Source organism: Pempheris klunzingeri, chromosome 13 (assembly GCF_042242105.1).
Source record: "Pempheris klunzingeri isolate RE-2024b chromosome 13, fPemKlu1.hap1, whole genome shotgun sequence".
Lineage (NCBI taxonomy): Eukaryota > Metazoa > Chordata > Actinopteri > Acropomatiformes > Pempheridae > Pempheris > Pempheris klunzingeri.
In genome coordinates this window covers 20,324,180-20,342,022 of record NC_092024.1, presented here as the reverse complement: position 1 = coordinate 20,342,022, position 17,843 = coordinate 20,324,180, and the positions used below count along the sequence as shown (strand labels likewise).

The 17,843-nt window shown below is 43.2% G+C and overlaps 1 protein-coding gene across 1 annotated transcript; it reads right to left on the bottom strand.

Moving 5' to 3' along the window:
• Window positions 1–2,417: 2,417 nt before the first annotated feature.
• map3k9 (mitogen-activated protein kinase kinase kinase 9) lies at window positions 2,418–14,408 on the bottom strand. The gene is made up of 11 exons (XM_070842502.1): window positions 14,018–14,408; window positions 12,264–12,677; window positions 8,054–8,234; window positions 7,083–7,231; window positions 6,604–6,779; window positions 6,232–6,472; window positions 5,127–5,249; window positions 4,898–5,039; window positions 4,646–4,758; window positions 3,437–4,201; window positions 2,418–2,872 (listed from the first exon to the last, which is right to left on the bottom strand). Exons 1-11 carry the CDS (start codon window positions 14,406–14,408, stop codon window positions 2,418–2,420), a joined length of 3,150 nt encoding a protein of 1,049 aa, XP_070698603.1.
• Between the last annotated feature and the right edge of the window lie 3,435 nt (window positions 14,409–17,843).

Below are 17,843 nucleotides of genomic sequence, written 5' to 3'. Positions count from 1 at the left end.
ACAACCACTCACTCTCACACTCACACCTACAGGCAATTTAGAGTCACCAATTACCCTAATGTGCATGTCTTTGGATTGTGGGAGGAAGACCCCACACTAGCACGGGGAGAACATGCAGAAATATAAATTATAGCTGTTTTCATGAAAGAATAGGTGACCCAGCTTGGTTGTTTAGAATGATTTTACTCAAATCAGTGTGTTCCAGTGCAAATACAAGTCAGTCAATAACAGTATTATTCCCAACCTGAACAATGTCCATCAGCAACAGTAAGATCAGCTTATTCATGGTAACATTTCAGACAGATAATGACACCTTGGCTACACCTCAGTCGGAGAGCTTCATTTCAACTAGCACCCTTAGTTGAAATACTGAGTTTGTACATTGAGCATGATCACATTCGGCACAGTCCTCAGAGAAAAAGCATTCACATTTAAACGTAGCCTACATTGGGTCACACTTCAGATAAAGACCTCCAGGCTGAGAGGACACTTTACATTTGAAGATGAAATGAGAGAAAATGGCCTTGAGACCAGAGTTAGATAGGGTTTTTCAAATATTTGAGGTTTAATTTGCGCTTTTTTAATCTGTTAGTTTGACAGTTGGAGGGTAGGGTTTGTCACATCAGACAGCACCAGTAATCTGGTGACTAAATTGGTTAAAAAAAACAGTAACATCTTTTGAAATTAATATCTAACTCCAGTCCAGTCTCGTCAAATGTGGAAATAAAGACTAACCAATGTGCACATTCCAGTTAACATGCATTTATCTCTGTTAAATGACTGTATTCACGGTTGGGGCTGCAACTAATGATTATTTTAATCAATATTAACTAACTTCAAATTGCTCCCAATTGCTTACAATTGAGACACTGGGACTCGGGAATGTTTGGTATGTTAGTTAAAAATGATAATTATCAAAATATTGATTAATCAAGTAATCATGTCTGCCTTAGCTCTCTCGTTAGATTGAACCTACTTGCACCTGTGTTAAAGTAGAAGAAAAACCTGCAGCAAAAAACAAAAAAAACAACCTAAAGATAATGCAAATCAATTGTGGCCGCATTTAGTTGGAAGCCACATAAAACATTCAACAGTAACGACAGTCAAAAATCAAGGCAAATACAAGGAATTATAAAAATAAACCATCAAATAAATGTATCATCAAATAAAATTAAATAAATCATTACAAATATAAATAACCAGGAATTAACTTCCACATGCCACCAGGGCCTGCTTCACCTGTGTGCCATTCCACACTCATGCAGTTTGTCGCTTACTTCATCTAAAACTTTACATCCCTCATCCTATCTTGATCAACAATTAATGAGGCAGACAATTTACAGACTTACAAATACAAAGTTCCCTTTTTTAGTTTGGAGAAATCTTTCTCATCTGGTGGGTCGGGATCCAAACAAGCTGTTCTGACAGGGTCACAGACGTAGAATGAACTGAATTAAGGAGTTCGTTGATACATTTGGTTGTGACTTCCTGACAGTGTTTCGGTCCCAATCCGAACCCAAGCAGCAGTGACATTCTTTATTGTACAGATCAGATATTGTACATGGTTCGATATGGTCTCGGACATTATTGTAGCGACACCGTTTCCAGACTGCAAGTCGCTTATGCAAAGAAGTGGTCATATAATACATCAGCATCCCCCTGTCCCTGGTATATTACTCTGTACAAGTGATTGGTGATGACAGGTGCTCAGTACAAAACAGGAATCCATCAGCCTCCAGCACAGGAGAGTGATTTATACAGATGATTTGAAATAACACAAAGCTTTTACTGACAAATTACAAATAATCAAAGACAGCGTTTTTTTGACCATGGAAAAACCCTGAAGCTTTACATTCATGATGCTTTCCAAAAGTGCACTTCATTAAATGCACAATCTTGAACTCAAGCTTGAAATTAAGAAAAGTGTGTAAAGCTTGGTGAAACTGTCAATGCCATTCTGCTAAAAAAAAGCCATTCAATCAGTTTATTCAGAAAGAAAAAAGGCCTTTGGAATGACAAATGACAGGGTTTCTTTAAGTGAGAGTAATCAAGAAGAAGGTTTATCCTGTCCCTCTAAAGCATTAACAACCAGACCTAGGTCAAATAATATTTTCAAATACTTTTCATGGTCTGGTTTAGCAGTTTTAGATGCCAAATTGCAGGATTTTATCACAAATGGCGATACTGCAAATGTCACGAAGATAAAATATTCACAGTAAATGTCTTCCCAGTACTTTAGTGACAATATTGTAGATGAGGAAAAGTGAACCACCCCCATTAAGTACTGATTAAAGTTGAGAACAAATTAATTTTGGAAGTACTAATTGACCCAGATCTGTCCAAAAGCAAACAGATCGGACGGTGCCCTCCTTGAGTTGGAAGGTGAAGGGCCGGGCCTGTACGCTATTCTGGCTGAGTTAGGACCAGAATCCAGGTCTGTAGCGGTAAGGTGACTCTTTGGGAAAGCTGATCTCTGGTCTGCAGAGTGGGACGGTTCCATCCCGGCACTGTCCCTCATCCAGCTGATCCAACAGATTTTCCTTCCTGCGGGGGGAGTAGGGCGTCGGGGCCTCCATGGGGGTGGGCAGCACCGCAGGGTCTCTACCAAACTCTACAGTCGGAGGAGTTTCTGTGCTGGACGTGTGGGCGGGGGACTCCCCGTTACCCAGGCTTTGTCCATTTCCCCTGGGCCTTGCATCCGCCCAAAACACATCACAGCGTGCCCGTGGTGAAGGCCGAGGCCGAGCTACAAAGTCAAGGGTTTTGGGGCGTTCAGGAGCGCAGCGGCGACGAGGAGTTGGAGGGAACACAACATTTGGATCGGGGAGCCGGGGGACCTCAGGACTGTCTTCTTTTAAACCTCTGAAGCCACCTGTTGTGGTAAAATGGGAAACAAAGAAAGGAGAAAAATCCAACTTGAGCTCTTCAGATGGAAATTTACTGAGCTAGACCAATATTTTGTTTGGTTGTTATCAGACCATTATTGGTGTTTCATTAAATATCAGGAATCAACCATGAAAATTCAGTGGAGTTTTGATTTTACATGATGCTTTCAGAGGGATTTTTCACACTGAGAGAAATAATATGTTGCCACGCTGTGAGGCTATACTTCACAGAATCCAAAACCCCACAATATCAAATTTACTATAATTGAACACCAAGACAACAGCAACTCACACTGGAGAAGCTGGAAATATCAAATGATGAAAATTTATTTAAAGCCAATTATTTAAAGAACGATGAAAGTCTGGACCAAAGTGGTGGAGCGTTAATGATTAAATATGAGGGAACTGAATACCATCAAAAACTAAAAATAATCTGTATCAGTATGAACCCTCAAAATCCACTGTGGTTAACACATTACACACTCCAAAAATCATCACTGCATAAAAATCATTACTGTACATGTAGCTGGAGTTAAAGAACAAAACTGTACCTGTGTTCTCTAATGCTGTTTTTTCTGGCAACGGTTCCAGATTATTAGTGGGGCAGCTCTTCTTGATGGCGCCGTCTGATGGTGTTCGACGCAGGCTGCGTGAGGAACTTGGGGCGGAGGGTACATGTGTGGGTGTGAGAGACTGGCGGGGGTTACGCTTGAAGCTTTCGAGGTGGGTGTTGACCAGCGGGTTGACTGGGGTGTGGATGACCTGATGCTGAGAGACAGGGGGCTGTGTGGGCGGCAAAGCAGGGCGGCAGACTAACAACTCCTCGCTGTCGGAGCGCAGCAGCGAGCGGGTGGAGTTGCAGTCAGACACTGATGATAAGGACAGGAGCGTGTAAGAGGAGGGTAAGCCTCGCTCAGGCAGCGAGGGCGCCAGGGGTTTCAGCGGGCTTTCCCGCCGGAACAGTCTGCGAGTCGGGGGGCTGGTGCTCCGCCTCTGGCCCCCCGTTCTGTGGAAGAAACCCTCCCATCGTGGTTTGATGCTCTCCTCAGGCTGGGCCAAAGTTAGCAGGTTGCAGCCCAGTCCGACGGCTGCCAGCAGAGCTCCACAGCCCAGCAGCATCAGCTCAGACCGCCGGCCCCCAACAGGGGTCTTCCTGCATGGCGGCGTTCCTGGAACTTGGCTGCTGGGGGTGTACTCATCTCCATCCATGTTAGCAGCAGCAGCTGTGTGGCCCTCTTTATGGAAGGGGATGCAGAGGTAGGACTGACCAGAGGTAGCTGCTCCTGGTTCGGTAGTGAAGCAACAGTCTTCATTTTCTAAAAACCAGATCATTCACATGTTAATTTCCATTTGGTTATCTTATAAAACACACACTGGAGCATATAAATAGAAGGTATTTGTAGATATATTCGCAAGCAAAAGCCTTGAATATCATGTAACAGTTCCTCTAAAACCTGAAGCGACCTGAGGCCTTATTGTAACTATGGAATTCAAACCATACAAGTTTGCTTTGCTGAGTCCGCATGATGCCTTTTCAGCAACAGCCTGTTTACAGTCACAGCTAGAAAACATGCACATCTGTTAGTTTCTCAGGTCAACCACAAAGAGCCATGTGGGAGGGAAGTGTCTCACACACTCACTCTTTCAGTCCGTATTTTCCCAGCCAGTCTGCCACTTCTCTAACCTTTAGACTGCAGCTTCCATTATGTGAAATGAGCAGATTCCTGACTAAATGGATTCAATAAGCTAGTCCTGCTTACCCATCTCCACAAGGCTTGGCACTCCAGGAACTGCTGGACTGTGTCTCGGAGATCTGCGAAGGTTTGGGGCGCTGCAGGACCGCTGCCTGCTGCCCTCATGGGGAGGCTTCACACTGTCATGTAGAAAGGATGAAGACAGAAATAATGAAGATTTTGTGTGAAATGACTTAATTCACTGAAATGATCATGGTTGTCTAGAGAAAATGGGTAAGGAGCATTTATAGACTAAAAATGTTTCTCCAGTATCCTTACCTGTCATCAGCGCTGTGCTCTCTGTATGGACCACACCCACGGGACCTGCCCTTTTTCCTGGATCCCTTCCTCTCACTCTCTTCTTCATCCTGCTGAAAACCAGTGTTGCGACCCCAGGCTATACATCCCTCCCCTGGAGTGACTGCATAACAAGACATTGTAAAAAGAATTCATCATGGGAGCTGATATCCAGGATCAAACATTAAATATCTCGTGACAGATTGCTTACGTTGGATGGCTCTCAGGCGGGGCAGCATTGGTGGACTGGTTGGAGGACTGGAACCGCTACTGAGCAAACTCCTCCGCCGATCATGTGAGGGAGACGCCTGCACTGTGATTTTGTGCTGAAAATCTAAAGTAGGATTGAAAAAAAAGCATATTAACTATCAAGGAAAAGTCAGAAATGTCAGATGGGATCGGCTCCAGCCCCATGACCCTCTAAAGGGTAAGTGGGTATAGCTAATGGATGGATGGAGTTTTACAGTTGCCAGTTCCCTAATCAGGCTGGAAGCTGTTTTAAGGTGGACAGACAGCTCATCAAATTAAGTGAGAACTTGACCAAACTTGAGACAGACAAGGTCAGGAGCAAGCATGTCCTCCTTAAAGTCTTGGCAGCACTAACAAGCTCAAACATTACCATACTTTTGCATAATTTCCTTGATACTGATGATGTAATAATATTTGCCACATGGCCAAGTGACATCCACGTCTGTCACCAATTCAGTATCCAACCAAATGTGAAATATTGTCACAGTTTTTTTAAGATTATTTTTTTGACATTTTCACCTTTATTTGATAGAAAAGTGTTAAGCAGACAAGAAATGGGGGGGGGCAGACTCGAACCGAGGCCGCTACAATAAGGACTGAGCCTCACCGTATGCACCCTCCTTGATCACAGCTAACATGATACTGTTATGGTAAAGATGACCTTCGACCTTTGGGATCATCACTTCATCATTTCACACAAATGTCCAATAGAACTTTTAGACATTCGTGTGAAATATTGTCATAATTTGTGATGAATTCTTGCGTTATGGCCAAAATCGTGTGTTGTGAGGTCACTGTGACCTTTGACCTTTGTCAACTAAAGTGTGATCAGTTCATCTTGAGTCCAAGTGGACATGTGTGCCAAATGTGAAGGAATTCCCTCAGGGTGTTCCCAAGATATCACGTTCACAAGAGTGGCACGGACACCTTGGAAACGTAACGCCTCCGGCCGTTTGTGAGAAAAACATGACCAGATGACCACAACATCCCAACTCTAACTTCAACTCAGTTTGAAAACATGTGCATACTGTTAACATGCACTGTAGCACTACAGCTGTTTGCAGTACCTGAAGGCAGGCTGATCCTGTTCCCATCCTTGAGTTTAAGGCGGTTGCGGCGGAACTTGCCCTGCCTGCTCTCCACGTGAGGCTTTTCTTGGTAGAGCTGGTGAATGATGATGTTGAGCTCTCGCTCCAGGATGTGGATCTCCCGCTCGGCTAGTTCCTGCTCGCGCCTCCTCAACGCCTCCTCCTGGCACTTCTGCTGCAGTGCTGCTTGGGTCAGCTCCTCCTCCCACGATCGCAGCTCCTGAAGCAACAAAAAGAAGTGAAGAAAAACCCAAAGAAACCTGTAAAACACGCAAATAGATTCCAATATGTACTGTATATCATTAGAGAAGAGTTTTACATAAATTCAACCTTAAGACTTCTCATCTTTACCTTCTCCTTGGTCCTCAGTTGATCAAACATTTCCTGGATCTCCAGTTTCCAGTCATCCTGCAGAGAGTGGAATGACTCTGCTGGCATCTCAAAAAAGCCCGACTCCTCGATGGCCGTCAGCTGGTCCAGAATAGTTGTGAACTGTGGCCGGGAGTGAGTGTCTGAGCTCCAGCAGTCTGTGGCAAACGATGTAAAAGAGCATCCAAAAACATGGCCAATTTAGCCTCAGCAAAATTATTTTTTCAAGTAGTGATAATATATTCTGTTTGTTTATTCAGAGGCTTTTCTTGCTGCAGTGGATAAACACTTCATGTCCCCTTTTTATTAACAATGTTTCAATGGCAGATTTCCACCACGTAAACTCACACTTAGATTTTTTGCCTGTGGCTCTCCATTACTAAAGGTTTAGACAAAGTTCTGTTTTGATCAGTTACAATCAATGCTTCGCTTTGTGCAGAAACTTATTTTGTTTCCCTTACCCTCCATAAGACGTGCAAAGGGCTCAGGACAGGTCGAGGGGATGGGCAAAGCCAGTTTGTTCATCGCCACCCCATAAGCCACTGCGAGACCATCGATACCCCGAAATGGAACTTCTCCTGTCAGGAGCTCCCATAGCAGCACGCCATAACTTCATGGTTACACAAAAAGACAGAGAAACAGAAAAGAGATGCTGAATTACTCTGTAAATAATCATATTTTGTACTCATGTAAAAACCAGGGTGAGACAGAAAAGGTCAAAATAAGAAACTCTCAGCAGAGCAGTGCAGCGGCTGACAGATCCACATGACTAATGCCAAAACCACACTGGTGAAATGTGAGTAAATGAGCAGCAGCAAATCAAATAAACCAGGAATGACTGAATGTTATGGATTGTTTATAGTTAGATAGCGGGTTGTTCTCTGTTATAAATCCATTCTCCCAATTCCAACAAATGTGAGCAACTTCAAATCAGACAGGGATCAAATAATACCTGAAAATCCTGTAACTTGTGGCATTTATATATATTTTAATATTATTAGTTTGCACATATTGTCTGAGCATGTGACAAATAAACCCTTTGAGTGTTGAATCTGCATTACAATGTACAGCACTGTATTACTCTGCATTGTATGATACTGTCGCTGCTAAATCTTTTAGATAAGAGACACACAAGATCCTCCGTGATGTCTTTTCGTGCTGCACGGGTACATAAACCTGCTGATGAATGTATATTTATAGTTTTTTGTACTCTTTAGCCTCATCTAGTTTTGTGCCCGTCTCATCAAGCACAACATTCTGTTCTTTTTCCAATGTGCCAGTCTATACTTTGTTACTATGGCAACTGCTGCCACAGATGAACTTTTTCTTGTGCTTGGTGATTGAACACTGATTCTTTTTTTGGCTCTGTCTTCAGCCCGGTTCTACAACCTGGTGCAGCTTGTTTGCTGCATAAACCTCCTCCTCTGCCCACCTCCAAATGTCGCTACCCTTGGAGAACGTGGATGAGCGGATGACTTCGGGAGCCATCCAGGCGTAGGTGCCGGCAGCGCTCATCTTGGTGGTGCGGTGCCACTCTCGAGCAAGCCCAAAGTCCGTGATCTTCAGAGTCTTGTTGCTGAGGTCTTCCATCTCAACTCTTTCAAGGATGAGGACTGGAGTGGTCGGGAATGGCGGAGCGGGAGGTGATAAGGGGGATTTCGGATGGAGGATGGGGTGATAAGGGGGATTTCGGATGGAGGATGTGAGAGGCATGGGGAGGGGGGAATACGTGCAGATTGGCAAGTGGGTTGACGGTGAAGTAAAAGGTTTCAGGTAATCATCACCGGGATTGTAATGTTGGGAGGGTCAGGAGGAGGAGGAGGATCAGGCCCACGATAAAACACAATGTATGTAACAACACAAAAATTGAATTCATGGTGGATGAGCAAAACAGGGTGCGGTTGGTGGGAGGCCATGATGAAAGGATTGTAAGGATAAAAGCAGAGCAGAGAAAAAGAGAGAACAAACAGAGAAACCATGAAACAGTGAGCCTCTACAACAGAGGAAAGCAGAGATGAAAAACAACCTTGATCAATGCTAATGATCTCACTGCATATTTCTACAACAGCACATCTCAGACAAATACCAATACTACAGATAAACTACAGAATTAGCCTGTTACAACACACCCATTTGCTCTGATAGGCTCTAAAAAAACAACCCATTAAACAAGCCATTCCTAACGTGCACAAGCAAAGTAGGGCTCCTCCTAACCACATGCTCTCTCTCCCCCATTCAGCTCCAAAATGCCAGGCCATCTGCTGTGGCTGTGCCCAGTGGAGAGGGTGTGTCTGCAGGCTGCGGTGCACATCAAGCGCCCCTTCATCTGCTGCACGTGTGGCTCTGATGCTACACAGGCAGTTTCCAAAGAGACTTACCGAAAACATGTGGCTAAAGTAAATCCTGCTCCTGCGTAGCTCAAGAGGTAGAACATGAAACCGACACAGCTGATTCCCCCTGAGGCCAATCATGCTCCAAATGTAGGCTCTCACCGTAATGCACAGCGCCACAGAGAAGAGCAGCTACTAAATAATATGTTATGTAAAAGGGAGGCAGTAGAGACAGCTGAAAGGTTGAAGGTACGAACAAAAACTAGACAATCGTAAATTAATGATTAGGCCTGCTAAATGACAATTCACTGACCGACCTTACAAATAAACCATGAATGTTTGTTCCATCCAAACTTTAAAAAAAATTAACTAAAAACTGTGAAAAAAACATTTGAGTCAACGAACTAAAATAAAAATATAGCAAAAATGTCTTTAGTTTGTCTTTTTTAGTTAATCTGGTCAACACAACAAGCATGACGAGGCATTGGTGCATATGTTTGAGACTGCGACTGAGTCAAACACCCCATATCATAATAATAATAATAATAATAATAGATTTTTTAAAAACAAGTTAATGCTGAAGCTAATAAAATCAAACCAAAATTAAATATTTTTAATAAAGACTAAACTGAAACGAGCAAACCCACTCAGGAAATAAAATAGAAATAATAATAGAAAAAACTAATGAAAGTTACAAAACTATAATAACTATAAAACTAATTTGTTTCTGCTAAAACAGATCATTAAAAAAAAGAAGTGGTCGTGTGCACTGGTCACATTTTGATCACACCTGACCCAGCACTGTTTCACAGGGAAGACTAGAGAGCACCAAGATGTGTTGCATAACTAGGTCTTTAAATTAGCGAACGCAGCAGCAGGACTGTCTATACATCCATGGCCTACAGCCATGCTAGCTGCTCTGTGATGCTGCATGTAGCACAGTCACTGGAAGCATCTTAGCATGCTAACATTAGCACTTATTTCAAATTGCTGTGCCTAACATGCTGATGTAAACAATGTCGTCTGTATTCACCATCTTAGCTTGACATGTTAGCTTCGTAACATCTGCTAATTAGCTCTAAATACCCGAGGCTGGTGGGAATTAGTTTTACAGATGTTTATGCAAGTATCAGACTAATTAAAACTTCGACCTATTGACACATGGAAGATGAAAAATCAGGGGATCACCAAGGTTATTACAAGTAATCCTGTAAATGATACGAATGTGTGCACCTCATGTCATGACAATTCATCTAATAGTTACACAGAAGTGAACATCATGACGGTGTTCAGGGAATCATCAGTCATTAGAATGCATCCTCTGAACATTAAGGATATCTGTACAGGCACACCAGTGGCATGGCTAAAAATGAAAGTGGTAAGTGGGTAAGTTCCTGTAAATGACTCTTTGGTGGAAAAAAAGGTGCCTGAGCTTCGCAATACTGTCATTAACCACTTCATTACCACATGGACGTGCCACAGGGTGGAACCTCAGTGTGCCACATCTTTTCCTTCACAGCACAAGGAAATCCTGAGCGCCGTCTGCACCCACTCCACTGATTATACCAGAGGTTCTAAACTAGGTGCTTTAGATCCAACAAAGACTCTCTTGACATGAAAACAGGGCCATGGGGGATTTCCTAAACTGATGCAAATCAATCAGATGTGAAGTATGTAAGATAAGATAAGACAAGATATTCCTTTATTAGTCCCACGACGGGTCTGCTGTCACAGCAGACGAGATGAGATATAAAAAAACATGTACAGCTACGGTAGAGGAAGTATAAAAATAGAAACAGTATAGTATACATAGGGGGAATATTTAAAAAAAAAAGAAGTGGGATATATTACAAAGTATTGCACGTTGTGGAATGAGGTACAAAGATGAATGGATGAATTTGCACAGAGTGAGGTTGTTCTGAATAAATATATTGCACAGTTGGTGTAAATTATAGTGCCAGATTTGGTGCATGTGTGGTCTACTGGGAGCAGTGCTGGTTATAGAAGTGCTGGTTGTAGTAATTTAATCCACTGATGCACCAATAAGTCCCACTTTGCACCACAGAAAATACAAAAGAATGATATACTGGTGCTTCAATCAGATAAAAACCTTAGAGCTCTCTTACTTCTTCTGACCTAAACTTCTGTGGAAGCTCTGGATTAGACACTTGCATGGTTGTGTAAAAGTGTGGACTGGCTGCTGTACTGAGAAGAAGGTATGGGTTTTCCCCACAGAGCCAGGGATGGCAACTAGTTAGACTGACTTAACATTTTAAAGCAGCCTATCGGAAGTGAAGCGGCTGAGCTGCTCACCAGAGAAAGGGCCAATGGCAGGCAAGAAGCTGGTTGTATGCATTGTCGGAGCCTCCAATAGGGAGGCTGGGGCAGAGCGTTGGACAAATCCTCAGTAATAGGCTTGGGATTTAGGGGATCCAGTTGGGTAAAATGCAAGATTACTACTGCTCCACAAACACACATGCAAACTCCTTTGGCTTTCTGCTCTTTTTTTCTAAACAGTGATCATTATCACTGCAAATCACAATGTGGTGAAAATGTTATAGATCTGTTTGGGTTCACTGATCAATAGCAGTGCTTTTCCAGACTTAAACAACCTTTCTGGCCTGTATTTGGTTAGAAATCAATCTTCTCCACTTGCATTTAGAAACTGAAAATGTTTTTTAAAGATAGAAATATCTGTAATTATATTAACGTAATAGCTCACAAACCTTATGATATGGGATTCTTGATTCCCCAAAGAGCTGATCAAACATTAACCCTGAAACTACGCGAAGAAAAAGAAAGAGTCTGTAAATAATAATAATTATGTACATTGATCACTACGGTGGTGTTTAAAATTGTTTGCTCATGTCTGACAGAAAACCCTACAATGATATGAAATTATTTTTTGATTCCTCAATCTACAGAGACTTCATTGGCAAATATTCTGCAGCTGCAGCTTCTCAAATGGAAGGATTTACTGTTTTTCTCTGTTTTATATAAGTGTAAACTCTGTATCTTTAAGTTTTGGACTAACGGTCAGTCAAAAGAAGCAATGTGAAAACATCCCCCTGGGCTTTAAGAAATCCTAACGGGCATTTCTCACTATTTTCCAGACTTTCTTTTGATGAAACACTGAAAATAATCACAAAACTAATTGAAAATGAATACAAAATATCTAAATTGGAGTTGATTAACGTTATGGTGAGTCTAAAATCAATTTATTACCTAATCACTTCGGGAGACCTTCACAAAACTGAGAGACTGAATTTTCTTACACAGTAACCATGTGAGGACAATGGAGAGGAATCTTACTGTTGCTGGACTTGAGGTCCCGGTGAATAATGGGGACGATGGCCTGGCTGTGGAGGTAGAACATTCCCCGGGCGATCTGCACGGCCCAGTCCACCAGCGTGCACGGAGGGATGCGTTTCCCTGCGAGGGCCCGGTTGAGGGGGCCGCCGCGGGCGTACTCCATGACCAGACACAGGTTGGGCTCCAGCAGACACACCCCGAGCAGAGCCATGATGTTGGGATGATTGAGCATAGCGAAGAGTTTGGCCTCTTGTCGCACACTCTCCAGAGTCTGCTGCGGGTCCTCATCGGGGTCCCGCCGTGCTGCCTTCACTGCCACCTCTGAACCCTGCCACACTGCGCGGTAGACTTTTCCAAAACCTCCCACCCCGATGATCTCCTCCAGGGTCAGCTCTGCAAAATCAATCTCCAGGACTGAGGAGAGAAACAGGAAAGGAGGACAAAGATAACATTCAGAGAGACAAATAAAGCACAAACTGTACTCCCCCAGAACTGTTACAACCACCTGACACATGTCATGTTGACCTTCACAGGGCAGTTACATTTTCTCAAGCACCCTTGGAAGGACGTTAGAGGACGGGGCCAGAATGGTACAAATTCACTGCTTTACTCTTCAGTAAGGCAAATGCTTGCTAACAAGGATCTCATAATCAGGTCATTCAGATGAAGGATGTTTTCACTAAGCCACCCTGCTGCCCCAAATACAGGATCTGGTGGAACTCCTGCTATTACACAAGGGCGAACATCTGTCCTTAAATCTGGCTGGGATGTTGGGAGAAGGAAGAAAGGGAAAAAAAAAAATGAACGATGAGTAAAAAAGGAGATCCTTTCCACCCAAGTGTTTAAATTCAAGGTGCATGATTGAACAGGGGCCTTTGAGTCTGTCTGTCTGTCTGTAAACTCTCATGTTGTGGATTCCCAACAGTCTACTAAGCAGACTGACCTTGATGAATATTTCAGGTGGGGTGGTGTGTGAAAGTAGGCCAGCTGCTGCTGAGTATGAACAGATGAAAGCCAACAAAGACTGAGACAGCCAACAAGACAGCTGAGACGGTGGGGTCCACCAAATCAACCAGGGCTGCTGTGGGTAACATGGCTATAAAGGCAAGTTGGATTAGCCTGTTTGTGCTAAGATATAGATAGAAGTTAAGTGGTTTTGTGGCTGCAAAGCATCCTTTTGCACACAGCTCAGTTTTCTCTGAGAGTTTTCTCTTTGGACCCCATGGTGCAGTGCACTATAGGGACCTTTAATTCTGCTTACTGGATCCATCTGAGGCCTTGGCTGCACATTCAGCTGCAGAAGCTTTTTTCCACTACAAGCAAAATTTGACATGTCTCTCTTTTGCAGCACAATTTTGGTGCAAAAGCTACCAGTCACCGTGGAATTCAATGCATATCAAAGGTTTATATAATACCTCATGCATGAGACTGACATGTCCTGTCCGGTTAAATGCTCGTTTTTCTGAGGACGCGTTGTGCATTGTAATGTGAGTACTGAGGCGGGGTGCCGGCCTGACCGCAGCTGGCTGCTTGTTTGACAGGCAGTGTGATGAATAATGGTCCTGAGGCTGTGAGGATGCCTGGGCCAGCCTGTTTCTAGGCCAACAGGAGTGCACTGCGCCTGCAATGACACAGCACTCTCAGCGTGGGTTTCTCTGGCCTTCTGACAAAAGACAAGGGAAGACCTGTGCTCTGTTTTAGTGATGGCACGCTGATTTTATTTGCCCAGACGTGGAGCACAATGGGATACTCACGGTGCAGAGGAGGCACTGAGTACTGCTGCTCCGGGGTGTCCCGTATTTCTTCCGGAATGCCGTTCCCTTTGCTCACATAATTAGACGGGAAAATGCCAACCCGGTCTGCTATCATACCGGTCCACCAGCCCTCATCTCCCGACACCAGGGAGTCTTTGGACAGGACCTCCACCAGGTCCCCCCTCCGCAGGCTGAGCTCGTCGTCCGCAGTCGCTTCATAGTCGAACACGGCCGTCCAGAAACCCGCTGCTGCAGGTCCCGCATCCGGCGCAGCGCTGATGCCATTCTCCGGTGTCGGCCAGCGGAAAACATCTGCCTCTGCTTCTTCCGACGAGGAAACGCACGCCTTGGGACTCAAACTATTGTCCAAAGCGGGTTTGAAGACATCCATGGACGCGATCCATAGGGGCGACCTGGATCACTGCAGGCGCATCCACCTGACGCGGCTGGCAGGCAGCTCGGAGCGCCCTGCGTCCACACACACACACAAACCAAAGCTAAGTAGCGGCTAATCCCGCACACAAACACCGCAGGAAAGTGGAAGCACCACTCTGCCGCATCGCACCGCCTGCCTTTCAGTCCCCGCTGGCTGCTATCAAACACTCGGCTCCGGCTTGGTGATTTTCAACGCGCAATCCTACACCAATCATCGCCGTAACGCATCGGACGCAGTGGTCTTTATTTTAAGCCAATTGTACCAATGTGCGAATCATCCCCGGCTTCCTATTGGTGCGCACACACGTCAGTTTTGTTTATCTCCCACCTTCCTGTCAGCGTCAAACGCAGGGCACCCTTATCACAGCGTGAACCTGCCCCACGCCAATTAAACACACACAAGGAAGCAGTTCTTTTCTTCAAATTGTCTCCTTTATTTAGGTATTGACCCCCCTCAGAAAACAAAAAATAACCAAAACATAACAAAATACTCAACCTAAGGTTAAATTCCATGCATAAGTCCCTGAAATAAAAACAGAATCCATAGCAAGGAGTAAAAAACAGTCAACATAACAATCAAATGAACAATCCCCACTATTTCAGTGATGTGTGTGTGTGTGTGTGTGTGGAGTTGAAATTCAAACAATAGTCCATCGAAAAACAGATTCTTAAAGGATTCAGAGATTTTCTTTTTACTTGATTAAACTCCAACCTGTTCATGAAAAACTCACACAAAAATAAAGCCTAAATATCGTGTGGTAAGACATCAGGAATATACTGTAGCTTTGAGGACAACTTCACCCAGTTCAGGTAGACGTACTGTACATACAGTGGAGATGCAATAACAGTGTTTCTCATGTTTAGTCTGCATGGATGAAAAATGGCCAACGAGCAGAAGAGCACGAGTGACAAATCAACCAAGACTGGGCGCATTACTTCAGTCCGCTTCCTGACACACGTCATGATCTTCTCCTTGCACATCCAGTGTATAGATACAGGATTTCATCAATGTAGTCACACAAATGTGGTAAATAAGAAGTGCATATGGAAATATGGACAGACAATATGACACGTGTATGGAAGCCTATTTCTGCCAGAAAAAAGGTGAAAAGTTAGTCATGGTAAAAATGAAACGATGCTTCTATTAAGCCAACAATAACTAAAACAGTAACAGTAAGTCAAAAGTGTGAGATAAAAAGCAAAATGTTACTTTACGTTGGAGATAGTAACAATTTTGACATGAACTGAGATAGTAAGCCCACATTTTAATATCAAATCAAAATAATGAGAAAACAGTCAAATTTGTTGGCTCAGTAAGCAACAATGATGAGACAGAGCCACAATTTTGAGTTAAATAATGAGTCAACAAGTTAAAATGATGAGATAAGTTAAAATTAGTAGATAGGAAGTGGAAATTCTGACTTTTTATCTCACACTATTGAGACTTACTACTTCATATTACCCTGAACATTTTTGTTTTGTTGGTATTCTCGGACTAACTTTTATACAAACATATATTTCTATTTCTTTTCTGGCAGAAATCTTGAGGGTTTGTTTCGAGTTGGAATCGAGTTTTCCTTGAAACTTGAACATCTAACTCTTTCATCAGACATGAGCACAACGGAGATTGTTTCTAAAAAGCTACCTTATTTTTTCATCAGGCACCAAATAAAGATGTTAGTGATCCTGTGGCTGTGAGAGTATATTAAAAGTGAGACAGACAGGACCCCTTAATAATCAATTAAGCTCAATGGACCTGAAGATGCCTGAAACAATTACAGATATCAACAAAAAACATCCATCTAAGGTTACTTTTCTCAGGTTACAGGACCATTGCATCAGTGCTGGTTTTAAAGAAAATGCTAAATCTAAATTTGGAATTGGCTACTTTAACAGCATTATGAAAAACACACAAAAAAACACCGCCGATGGGGAAATGTGATCTGGTTTAACACAACCAGGAGGCCTTTGCTAGATATTGTTGCAAGTTTGTAAAGTGAAGCATAATCAACAGACACTGATATAAAGACCGGCGGTACCAGACAGAGGATCAGTTCTACAGAAACGGGAGTAAAAGTGTCTGCAAGCTGAGAAAAATAAGTTTTGAATAGGTCAAAATAACCCCTTCACTTGGTTTGTAGATTGGGAAAAGGAAAATGAAAAGCAAGAATTATTCCAAAATAAACATTTTAGATTTCATCAATGCCTTGAACCCTGTGTCCTGAATAAAATCCACACCTCCCTGTGCCCAGTTTGGGAAGACACACTTGTGCTTTTACACTGCAACATATTTAAAAAGCAGCATCTGACGCAACACAATACTACTAAACCCAAATAACACCAATTTGGGGATTTTTTTATCTTCTGATCTTGAATGAGAGGATTTTAGTTTGATAGTGGAAACATTTTAAAACCTATAATCTTAAATGTACAATGTGGTCAGACTGTAAACAACTCTGCTTTTCTTCATTCCTGAATAGTGACAGTGACAATATGATATTAACAACACGGGCTTGATTTAAATCAGTGCAACCAGTGTTTGCTCATGAAGCAGAAAGCTGCTTTTATTACACAGTAAAATAAAAGAAACTGGTTGATCTCAAAAACTCTGTCAGCTTTGGAAATTTGCTTCTTGTTATTTTGACATCTCATTGCAGGCCAGGAAAAACATACCCATCCATTAAAATGTGCCCCTTTTCTGTTACACACACACACACGCACACACACATGCACACACTAAACACAGATTCACCTAATCAATGAAGCTTGCCTCAGTGTCTCATCAACCACAAGTCCAATTACTGTGCGGCGATATTTCGCCTCCATCCCACAGGCTGAGCGGTGATGTAGATTGAGAGGTGTGTGATAAACATTTTTCATCTTTTGCAGAAATAAGATGATTTTTTTTTTTTTTTAAAGACAAAATGACAGAACCAATCTAGAGCCATGTCCTTGTGAAGACCTACCACAACACGGCCTGTGCACGCTAGTGCGAAGAGGACGCACAGCCTGGTTTCAGCACGGCAACATGCACAGCACACTGACACACACTGGCCAACGCTCAGCTCAACACAGCCCAGCAGACAAAATCAGGAGTACAACCAAACGAGGGATACAAACAGCCACTAAAAGCCGAAGATAAAATCAAGATCACTGGCAATTCCTTGACATCATGAATACCCGCTGAACTGAGACTGAAAATATTTGAACAAGGGAGGGGGCAACAAAGAGGGCCTCACTGACCCAAAGAATAAGATCATAAAAGCTTGAGAGCTTCACACTTCCACTGGCTCAGATGAAGCGACTGCAGAAAACCTGTAGATGAGATGTGAGAGTCATGTTGTCATGCCCCCCCCACACCCAGGACACCTATACTGTGTCTATGTAAACA

Excerpts from the sequence above, each read along its gene's own strand:
- map3k9 (XM_070842502.1), bottom strand. The coding sequence starts at position 14,408 with ATGGATGTCTTCAAACCCGCTTTGGACAATAGTTTGAGTCCCAAGGCG. Across the intron at positions 6,780-7,082 it reads CTTTGCACGTCTTATGGAGG|ACTGCTGGAGCTCAGACACT; the intron begins GTAAGGGAAACA and ends CGTTTGCCACAG. Across the intron at positions 5,040-5,126 it reads CCGCCTGAGAGCCATCCAAC|TCACTCCAGGGGAGGGATGT; the intron begins GTAAGCAATCTG and ends CTTGTTATGCAG.